At 51.9% G+C, this 11,011-nt stretch overlaps 1 protein-coding gene across 1 annotated transcript in view; it reads right to left on the reverse strand.

Moving 5' to 3' along the window:
* The window catches only part of ATP13A1 (ATPase 13A1), a 17,035-nt gene that overhangs the window by 5,787 nt on the left and 237 nt on the right, over nt 1-11,011 (reverse strand). Inside the window, exons 1-17 of the mRNA XM_012809445.2 lie at nt 10,801-11,011; nt 7,866-7,955; nt 7,567-7,757; nt 5,948-6,020; nt 5,606-5,761; nt 5,453-5,522; nt 5,267-5,373; nt 4,723-4,852; nt 4,545-4,600; nt 4,216-4,342; nt 3,993-4,130; nt 3,795-3,915; nt 3,226-3,383; nt 2,657-2,832; nt 2,471-2,581; nt 1,228-1,353; nt 357-465 (exon numbers count right to left, since the gene is read on the reverse strand). The exon at nt 10,801-11,011 is cut by the window's right edge and continues 237 nt beyond it. Coding sequence (XP_012664899.2) covers nt 357-465; nt 1,228-1,353; nt 2,471-2,581; nt 2,657-2,832; nt 3,226-3,383; nt 3,795-3,915; nt 3,993-4,130; nt 4,216-4,342; nt 4,545-4,600; nt 4,723-4,852; nt 5,267-5,373; nt 5,453-5,522; nt 5,606-5,761; nt 5,948-6,020; nt 7,567-7,757; nt 7,866-7,955; nt 10,801-11,011 — 2,150 coding nt within the window. The remainder of the gene's footprint in view (nt 1-356; nt 466-1,227; nt 1,354-2,470; nt 2,582-2,656; nt 2,833-3,225; nt 3,384-3,794; nt 3,916-3,992; nt 4,131-4,215; nt 4,343-4,544; nt 4,601-4,722; nt 4,853-5,266; nt 5,374-5,452; nt 5,523-5,605; nt 5,762-5,947; nt 6,021-7,566; nt 7,758-7,865; nt 7,956-10,800) is intronic.

An 11,011-nucleotide genomic window follows, 5' to 3' on the forward strand; every position in this document is an offset into this window, starting at 1 on the left:
AAAAAAAAAAAAAAAAAAGAAGTTTTTTTTGTTGTTGTTTTTTGAGACAGAGTCTCACTATGTTGCCCTCCATAAAGTACCCTGATGTCACAGCAATCTCAAACTCTTAGGTTTAAGTGATTCTCTTGCTTTAGCCTCCCAAGTAGCTGGGACTACAAGACATCTACCACAATGCCCAGCTATTTTTTTATTGCAGTTGTCATTGTTTAGCAGGCCCAGGCCAGGCTCAAACCCACCAGCCTCAATGTATGTGGCCAGTGCCCTACCCATTGAGCTAAGGGCGCTGCAACAGGAGCTGTTCTTGCACTTAGCATCCCCCCTTCCCCATGCCCACCCTAACTGTGCTGAGGATTCACCTTTCTCCGAGGGAGGCTGTAAGATCAGCGTGTGGGCCTTGTCAATGAAGTGGAGCTCCTGGGCCACGTGGCAGGCAGTGAGTGGATTGTCTCCTGTGATCATGACCACCTTGGGAATGGAGGGGCAGAGGTTCAGTAGGGCAGGCCGGTGGGCAGAGATCCAGCCTAGAGACCTGGCCACCAAATCTCCTTCTAAGGCAGGCCCTGGCACGAAGTCTTGACCCTATAATGGAGACCCTGAACAGACTTCTAGGGACCCCACCATCCTCACCCAGGTGTTTTACACAAGGGACACATCTGTATATCCTTCTGAGAACACCCATAGCTTTTATCTGCATTATGAATTAAGAATCAGCCCCTGGTGTAGACCCGTGTGGTTTGGTAGCTACTACTAGGGGAATAATTCAGGGATGAGGAAGAAGATGGGACAACAATTTCTGAGAGGCTGGTGGGGACTAGTTACATCACCTGTTTGCCCAAGCATCACCATTCTCTGAGGTGGCTTACTTACCTCCCACACCCTAAAAACACACCCCAAGTCCTCAAATAGGAAACAAACCACCGGAGATAAATAGAACCACCAGGCCAGACAAGTGCTGCCTTCATATCCCTTGGCCCCCCAGCTCAAGCTTCCTTCACTCCAGACTGTGGAGGACTGGAGAGTACAGCTCAGCCATCCAAAGATGCCAGGGCATCTGCGGAGGTGAGAGGGGATGGTATAGGAGGGTCCCAAAGAGTCCTCAAGGCAGGGTCAGTGTAAATACCTGAGCTATGATCTTGCTTGTCTCCTTCCTCACTGTCAAGACCTGAGTCCCCAACCCCTCACTGTGAAGCTGGAATTGTTCTGTTCCTCCCAAGCCCCATCCTATACCCGGTGGGAGGCATTCTGGATCTCTCTGATCACGGCTTTGGAGTCAGCCTTGAGTGGGCAGGAGACCACGATGAAGCCAACGAACTTGAGGCCGCATTCCAGTGACTCCCGCTTGACCTCCCGGGCCTGTTGAGAGATACAGGTGCCCTCATTATCTGTCCCTCCCACCGTCCCCTCTCTGTATTTCTTGAGCTCTGACCAACATGCTAGGAACCAGAGGGACAATGGACTCTTCCTCAACGAACATAGCCTCATGTGATGGTTATGGGGGGCAGCAAGTGAAGATCCTGTTCTTACAGGAGGGACATGCTAAGGTCAGGAGGGGAGAGGTTCTACAGATGGGGTTTGGCAGTGGCTGGGTGGTCTGGGCTCCCCATTGTACCTCCACCTCCTGGTGTGGATGTGGGCACATCACAGAACCCACTGTAGCTCAGCTTCTGTGTCAGTAAAGTTTTGACTCTCCAAATAATGAGGTTTAGCCATAATCCTGACTTACCTACCACCATGCTCCAAAGACTAGGCAAGAAAACTCCTCCCCTTAGGGAGCTCACATTCTACCCAAGACATGTGAAAAACAAAGCCACAGAAATCAGATGGCTAACTATCACAGGAAAATACAAGCGGTGAAAAGGGCAGATGGGGTCAGGGTACTGAACCCAGACAAGGCAGGAAGGCCTCAGAGATGTGAAGGGGGTGAAGATCTATGCCACTCAGGGGAAAGGGGCTCCAGGTACAGGAATGAGGTGGGGTCATGAGCTTTGGCCTATCCTCTGCACACAGCACTGGGACCTGATATTAAGTTCTGGAAGGATCTTATAGCTGCAAGGTGCAAACAGACTGAAAGAGGACTAAGGCGAAAGCTGGTGAAGGTGCAGACAGTCTGGCAGTGGGCAGAATTTGTGTATGATGGACATGAGGGTGAGCAAGCTGAGGATGCCCCTGCAGGTAGATGAGAAGGGCAGGAGCAGGGTGTGCAGAACACCAGAGTGGGGGCAGGCGAGATCTAGTGGTGCTCTGCATGAGGTGGCCCTGTGAGTCAGGACAGGATGGGCCCCCATGGCAGGGGATTAAGGACTGAATGCCACTTGGGGCCTCCAAAGGTAGAAGGTAGGGATGTGGTGGAAGATGTAAATGCACCCATGGCACTAAGTCAATACGGAGCAGTAGGGGACAAGGTGACTGAAAGGAGGAACTGATGGCCAAGTACATGGGAAGAGTGGCTGGGGGCAGCCCAGGCCCTTACCTGTTGGTGGGTGAGGTGCCCCAGCTCTTTGTACCCCAGCGCCAGGACACGGGCTCCTTCCCGGGAGATCTCGGTGTGGATGTGGTGGTAGTCTGGAGGGCACTGGGAAAACTGCAGGGAATGCAGGGGGATGTCACCAACTGCCCCATGCCTCTTCCCCACTGCCCCAGGCTGGGACTGGCTCACCATGGAATGCAGGGTTTCTGGGGCCCCCTTCACAGCAGCGATGTAGCAGAGGTCAGTGGAGCCCAGCTTCTCATACGAGGCGAGCACGGACATTCGCTTCAGGGCACTGGCAAAATGAAAGCGCTGGTGAATTTTCAGCCCCTGAGTTTTAATACTTCGGGGGAATACTTTTTCATCTGGAAACAAATAAGTACGAGTCCTAAGGGGCTTTGCTCCAAAGAGGCAGCCAAGCCCCCACCCCTCCCCACAGCCTCCCCCACCTCCATCTTGCCTCTACCAAGGCCAGCTTGCAGGGGGACTTTGGGCTACAGAGGGGGTCACAGCTAGGAGACATGGGCTTGGAGGACCCTGGCACTGTGGCTTCAGCCAGGGCAGGGAAGATTCCAACCCAGGGGGATACCCAAGGGCATGGCGTGTCCTGGATCTAAGATGACCCTCTGCCCATCCATCTAGGGCAATGTCAGAGTCATGGGCCTGCCTATCCCGATGGTGTCTCTGAGGGGTAGTTTGCCTGGGGTCATGAGAACTGGCGGCTCACCCTTGCTCAGCCTGAGATTCCAGCCCCTCACCTTTGGTCAGAGTCCAGTCCACAGCTGTCAGCATGGCCTTCTCAAGGGGGTCACCCACGAGGGTGCCGTCATCAAGCTGCATGAGGGAGTGGCAGGAGGCCAGGGCCCGGTGTGTTTCTACTGGGATGCTGGACACAGGAGTCATCTCCTTCCCGTCTCTGCAAGGACAGGGAACGGCTGGTTATAGGGCAGATGCAGGCAGGATGAAGCTACGCCTCTACTAGGGAAATACCACAGGGGTCCTCAGCCAGGGTGATGAGGGATGGGCCCCCATAGAGCCTTGAGTTGGTCACTGAGGGGCCTCGGGTATCAGCTGGGTCTCTATGAGACCCATATCTGCCTCACAGATGCCCCCAGAAGTCAGGCACTGTGTGTGTAGGTCACATGGCCAGTGCAGGATGGACGTAGGCTGGCTGACTGCTCTGGGGATTGTATGGGAAGCCCCAGGAGACAGACCTTCCACAGTAGGACGGATAGGCCCTTACTGCAGGAGCTTGGGCTGAATGTTCCTAGACCTCCCAGAAGTGCTCTAATAGGCAGCTCCTAAGCCCAGGGCCCCCAATACTCACCTTAGTCCAGCCACACCGCGTACCACCAAGCTGTCACTGGTCAAGGTTCCTGTCTTGTCAAAGCAGCACACCTCAACCTTCCCAGCAAAGGGGATGCGGAAGGGCTCGGTACAGTACATGTCTAGGGGCAGGAGCTGGGTTCAGGGGTCCTGCCAGGCCCAAGCCTGCTCAGAACCCCACCACACCTGACACACTCACAGAGCTTGGCCAGAGCAATGAGGGAGGTATTGACAGCCAGGGATAGCTCAATGGGCAGCTCAGGGGGCACAACTGAGGTGAGGATCAGGGTGCACTCCAGAAATAGCTTGTAGCGGTTCCGGCTGGGGTCCTTGGTGCCTGCAGAGACAGGGCCTGCCAGCCTGAGGCCTCAGAGGCAGGGCTGGAGAGGCTGGTTGGGGCTGGGGGCGGCCACAGTACTTACCTTCAATCCACACATAGGCAGCTGCAGCAATGGCAAACACCAGGAGGAAGAGAATGAAAATAAAGGTCTCCAGGTTGTTTGCAGTCACCCTCTTGACACCAAAGAGAATTGTGCGCAGCAATTTGCCCTGGAGGGACAGAGAGATAGCCTTTCTGCTCAGGCCTGGAAGAGCAACCTGGTCTTGGGTGGGCCTCTACACCCTTGCCCAGGCCCTTGCTGCCAAAGTGACCCTCTAGGGTAGACGTTCTGGGGTCTGAAAGGGTGATCCCTTGACTGTCCTCCACTCACCCTGGGACCCAACCTCCCCAGATTCAGGCAAGGCCCCACACCTGGGACGTGTTGAATCCGGTCCTCAGGACATAGGCCACACACCCGTTGTCAACCGCTAGGGAGACAAGTAGAGCCACTGTCATTCCTGCCTCCTGGTCCTGACTCCCTCATGATCAAGCAGCTGTAGGAGGAAGGGATGGGAGCCAGGACACCCCCAGGCACCCACAAGGCACCTACGCTTCAGACCCGTGGTAGCCTTCTGAGGGGGTATGTGCTGCACCACCTTAGTGCCCCCAAAGATGACATGGAGCCGGGAGTCAGCTTGGAGGTCTAGCACCCGATCTGGGCTGAGGTCTTCGATGGGCTCCTAGGGAGGAAATTGGTGAACAAGGATGGCCAGGCCCACTTTGTCTCCTTCTCCATCCCTGGAGAGCTGACCCTGGGACTAGAACTAAGCCAGGCTGACCCTCATGGGTCTCACCTAGCACAGAACTCCCAGGTTTCCTTATCAGGGGCAGGAGGCCCCATCCAACCTTCTCCCCGACCCCTTGACTTGCAGCATCCATTCTGTGACCCCACACTTGGCCTCTCTCAGGATTCACCTTCTTCTCTCAGCCCACCTTGGTATGACATCCCAGGGCACCAGCCAGATGCACTCTGGCTATCTTTGGCTTCCTTTATCTCCTTCCTCCTCACCACCACCTAATTCCTTCTGCCCAGCCACTGGCCCTCCCCCTCTTGGCCTGTTTCCCCCAAAGACCCCCCACCTCCTGTCAAGCACCTTCATCTGTGGTACTGATTCCCCTGTGAGCATGGCCTCGTCCACGATGCAACGGCCCCGCAGCAGCAGCACATCACATGGCACCAGATTCTCCTGTGGGGAGCGGCCTGTGGGGCAGGAGTAGGAAGGTTGGCCAGAGGCCATGAGGCAGGGCTCCCACATGCATAGGGTGGGACTGAGCCTCACCGATGGAGACGATGTCCCCAGGAACAATCTCGTCGCTGGCAATGGGCCTCCACTTGCGGCTTCGGTAGACCTGGGTGGGGGGTGGAATGTCAGCATAGAGGACATGTCTGTACTATGCCCACCCCCAAAATGCGCAGGGCCCACTAGTCGCACCTGGATCATGTGGGGCTTATTGCCCATCTTTCGGATCTCTGACATGTTCCGCATTTGCTGCTGCACCAGGGAGGCCTCAAATGCCACAAGCATGGACAGTGTGAAGACGCTGTAGTACCAGTACTCATCCAGGCACCAGAGTCCAACACAGAACACCTGTGGGACATTAGCCTGTCTGTACCCACCCCACCCATCCTGTCCCTTGGAGCCTCTTCTGCTCACAGGCTCTGATCCACCAGGACAGGGAGAGATTTTAGGGTTTAAAAGTGGCAGACAGGTTTGGTCTGGCTGGAAAGGCCCCAAGGAAGGAAATGAGAAGAAAAGCAGGACCTGCTGCTTTACCTGAAAAACAAAGAATGGGGCTGTGGCTCTCTCCTTGAAAAGTTCTGAGAAGTCGGGCACCACCATCTCGGCCCTGCAAAAGACCAGACCCCACACCCTGTACCTGGTGCAAGGCCTCTGGGGTGTGAAGGCCCCACCCTAGATACCTTCACTGGGGCATAGCAGGCTTCCCACAGGAAGCGAGGAGCCATGGGTAGGTATCAGGCACCCCGGCAAACTTTCTGGATTCTTCTTGTCCAGGCCTCACCTGGAGCAGACATGCTGTCTACCCATAGCCCTCTACTCTGCAGAAGCCAGATGAAGCTTCTGAGTCTAATGATAGGCTATTCTGGCAGTTGTGGGGCTGGTGTGAGGTTAGAATTCCCTATCATTTGGCTGAGTGATATGACAAATGGAAAAGGAATGTCTGACTGAAGAATGGCAGCCCTGAAGTCACATAGGAGCCCTGGCAGCTGGACACTGGCTGTAAATTCCCCTGGGGTCCTAAAAGACAAAGCCTGAGTACCACCCCCACTAAAGCTGGGATTTTCTAAAAACTTCTCCATAAAAGCCCCAGAATGCAGGGAGCTGGGCCTAAGGGGATATTAGACAGTACCACATGTGGTGGCCCAGGCAAGTCAACTAGGGTTGTCCTCATTAAAAGTGACCCTACTGTTATGAAAACACATAATGAATAAATATATTAAAAAAAAAGAAATCCTGTACCTTGTTGGGTATCTTTGCATAAGTAAGAATGATTTAAAAGGGAACATCCCTATCCTAGGTCATTAATGTGGCTGACCTCAGGGAGGGGAGATTAAGTAAATATTTCTTATAAATCTTTGTGTTAGATCAATAGCTGTGGTAAACACATTTGCAATCTTCTGAAAAGCAATTAAGTCAGAAACACCCTCCCCAGGAGTTCTATGGGTTTCCAGAAGAATACTGCTGTGGTAGCCATAAATGGGGCTCTGAAGTTAAACCACATCATCTGAAGCCCAGCCCAATCCCCTTCCAACTGTGTGTCAGCTCTAGTGATCTTGGTAAAGATTAAAAGAGAAAGCATGCTGGTAGGAGTTCTGGGCACTGTTTTTTCTGTGTGGTGCTGGGTTGACATCTTGGAGGGGGTAACACCTTGGTGATACTGATTTTGTTTTTAACTTCTGCAGTTTCAGCCAGAGACTCAAAACTGAAGCCAGCATTAGCCATTCTACCCAGTACAAGAAAAACTATCAAGATCACCAATGTCTTTATCACCATACCTAAAGTGCTAAGCGTGGCTGAGCAGAACAGTGAGGGTTGAAACTTACAGAATTTAAAATGAAGAAAGGAACTGCGATTACAGTAAAACAAGGACAAGTAGGACGACCAGTCAACTATTACTGAGGACAGACCATATACCAGCACTGTAAGGAGGTAGTACACTCAGGGTCTCACAACACAGGGCAAGGGCTCCCTCCAGGCTCCAGGCTATGTGGGGGTTCCTGCCAGCAGGCAAGTATGGGGGAGACTAAACTAGAGCATGTTTCTCAAATAGTGTCACATTCACCTGGCATGTCTGACTAAAAAGGAAGATTCCTCTATCTCTCCTTCCTGAAGGTCAATGGGGCAAGAAGACCAAAGGGAAGCCAGGAACTCACTTGTTGCTCCCAAATTTCTTCTCAGCTGCTCGGATCTCTGAGTCTTCTTGGAACCCTCTGTTGCCCTGATAGTATGAGAAGGCATTTCCCACAGGAAAGGCCACAGGGAGGAACTGCTTCTTCTCGAGGGCATCATAGGAATACTTGATCTTCTGGAATTCAAAGGACAGCACCTCAAGCCCGTCTTCGCCCTGTGGTAGAAACCATGTTGTGGCAGAGGCTCCTGACCTGGAGAAATAATCAGTACCTGGAAATCCCACCCAAGCCCCTGCTCCAGGCAGCCTGAATTCAGTCCCTACCTCATCACGGTGCAGGGCCACAAGTTCAGTGGAGCCATTATTGGGGGTTGGTACCACCTTCACAAAGGTCGCTTTGCTGGGGTCATACTCCTGCCAGAGGCAAAACATTGCTGCTGAGCTCTTCTCAACTCATAGTTTGATGGCCCCCACGGTGAGATTCTGAGTGTTTCAGAACATGCCATTGGGCTCCAATGCTGGCTCAGCCACTCCTCAGTCCTTTATAGGGGACAAGGATACCACCTTACTGGGCCTCTGGTATCTTTTTTTTTTTTTTTGGAGATGAGTGTCAGTATGTCGCCCTTGGTAGAGTGCCATGGTGTCACAGCTCACAACAACCTCAAACTCTTGGGCTTAAGTGATTCTCTTGCTTTAGCCTCCCAAGTAGCTGGGACTGCAGGCACCTGCCACAACGCCCGGCTATTTTTGTTGTTGTTGTTGTTGCAGTTGTCATTGTTGTTTAGCAGGCCTGTGCCAAGATCAAACCCACCAGCCCCGGTGTATGTGGCTGGTGCCCTAACCACTGAGCTACAGGCACTGAGCCATGGTCTCTGTTATCTTAAAGCTGGGTTCACAGACAGACCCAATGCCCAAGACTCTGCTCTGCTGCCAGTGACATGAACACAAAACAGGAAGGATGCCACTAGTCCAATGTTTTTCAACCTTTTTTATCTTATACCACACTTGAACTTTAAACTTCCACAGCACATTTAAATTACATTGATTAAAAAAAAAAAAAGAATATACTTACTGTGCTTTGAACTAATTTGAAAATAATTTACTTAATGCTCTTTAAAAATTTTTGTGGTACATTGGTTGAAAATCACTGTACTAGCTAGGTGCAGTGGCTCACGCCTGTAATTGTACCACTCTGGGAGGTTGAGGCCGATGGACTGCTTGAGCTCAGGAGTTCAAAACCAGCCTGGTAAAAGCAAGACCCTGTCTCTACTAAAAACAGAAAAAAACTGAGGCAAGAGAATCACTTGAGCCTCAGTTGGAGGTTGCTCTGAACTGTGACACCATGGCACCAGCTTGAGACTCTGTCTCAAAAAGAAGAAAGACAGAAAGAAAAATAAAATCACTGTACTAGTCACCCAGTCTACTCTTAATTCACATGAGCCAAGCCCCTGTCACAGCCCATCTGGCCTCTTGCTTGGCTCCACCTCACCCTGCTCACTCTTCTTGCTGTGTCCTCAAGCACAGGAGGGACATCCATATCTTGGCTAAGGATCTTATCCTGTGCTGTTTTCTCTGTCCTGAACATGCATCCACACAGCTATGTCCCTTGCCTCTTCAGGCCTTTGCTGAAACATCACCTCTAAGGAGCCATTCCCTCACTGCCCCATCTAAAGTTCCCATCCTCGTCCCAATATTATCGCTCTTTATCAACTGCTGACTGTGAGTCCTCTCTCCCAGTAATCCCATAAAGGCAGTGGGATTTGCCTGTTTTGTCACTGCAGTTTCCCAGGCACCTAAGACACAGGAGGCACTGAATGGAGCTTATTCAGTACTCCCCCAATCCTGAGCTGCATTTATTCTGTTGCATGGGGAACAGGGAGCACAGTGGTGACCCTGAGAAACAAAACATCCTTTAGGCAGTTCATGGGCCACCAAAGCAGGTAGAAGATAATGACAAATATACAACTACAATCTCTGATAATGCTACAGAAGAAAAGTACAAGGCACTATATACCATGTTGGTCCTAGTGGTTTGCAGATAATCATCTCTGCTTCTTCTCACAGTGGCACAAAATGAGAAGGTAAGTGTTCCGTTTCTCACTTTACAGAAGGGGGAAGAAACCGAAACCCAAGGAATAGAAGCAGCCCTGTCTGAGATCTCGGATGGAAACCCAGATCTGCCTCTCTTAACCCAGCAACTACTTAGCTCCTCCCACTTCTCCATCCCTAGAGAGGATGTTAATAGCTATGCTGTTTAGCAGCAGGTCCAAAGGTAGCTAGAAGTTTGGGAGGAGGTCATACTACCCCATTATTCCTTTCCTTTATTTTGCTCCTCACTGAGATCTTTCATATATGGACACAAAACCACCAAGCTGAGCCCCTCTCCTGAGATAAGTCTTATTGGAGAGGAGAAAAAGTTCACTCTCTGAGAAGAATGAAAGATTCAATTCACTTTAGGAGCCAAAGAGGAGGGCTTCTGTCTCTTTCCCTCGTTTTAAACAAATACACACCTGGGATCAGAGCGGAGGCTCACTGGCTGTGTCATCTGAGGCAGGCCCAGAGGGAGGTGGTACAGTCACTGGATGTCAACTGCTGACCCAGGGCAGCTCACAGTCATTGCCTCCTATGGTAACACTCACTCATTCAGAACTCTAGACTACAGGTCACAAAGCACTACCTTCTTTCTGCATCCTGAGCAATATTCGCTATTTCATAAGCAACCTCTGCTCCTTTTAAACACTACGGCTGACCACATTCCATGTTTATTTTGTTCATAGTTTGGAAGATCACTGAGTACTGGCTAGCAGGACTTGGTTCCTTAGATGAAGCTTTACAGACGGAAGAAACCCATCCTACAGGTTCTAGCCTTAAACTCTGAAAACCAAGGTTGGAGACAGATGAGAAGATAGGGCTATTTCCAGGGACACAGAGTACTTGCTGGTATAAGAGCTACCATTAACAAGACGCACCAAACAGCGACATACGCCGAGCCCTGCCCTAAGTTTTTTACGGGTATTATATTATTGAATTTAAATGACCACACCAGAGAGGAATTCCACAGAAAAGTTATAACCCGCGCCAGGATCAACAGCAAATCAGCAACGAGGCCAGGATTAAATCTGCGTCAAAGGATAGACGGCGCCACTAAAGACCCAGGTCCAGCAGACGGGAGACAAGGGCAGAGACGGGGACTGACAAAAAGGCTGCAGTTGGGACCACAGGACTGCGCCGGGGGTCGAGCTTGAGTGCACACACTTACCGGGGTGCAGGTGAGCGCGCAGTAAGCGTGGACAGACCAATGTCCCGAAAGGACAGTGAGCGCGTGCGCAAGGCAGATGGTGGCCAGCACGAGCAGCGCGGCTTCGGGGATCTGCGCCCAGGTGCTACCCCAACCCCAGCAGCCGGCGGCCGCGGCGCCCACCCAGGCCGGATAGAGTAGCCCCGCGAATGGCAGCACTGTGAGGCGCCGC

This window comes from Otolemur garnettii, unplaced genomic scaffold, assembly GCF_000181295.1.
Source record: "Otolemur garnettii isolate 467f Iridium unplaced genomic scaffold, OtoGar3 scaffold00105, whole genome shotgun sequence".
Taxonomy (NCBI): Eukaryota; Metazoa; Chordata; class Mammalia; order Primates; family Galagidae; genus Otolemur; species Otolemur garnettii.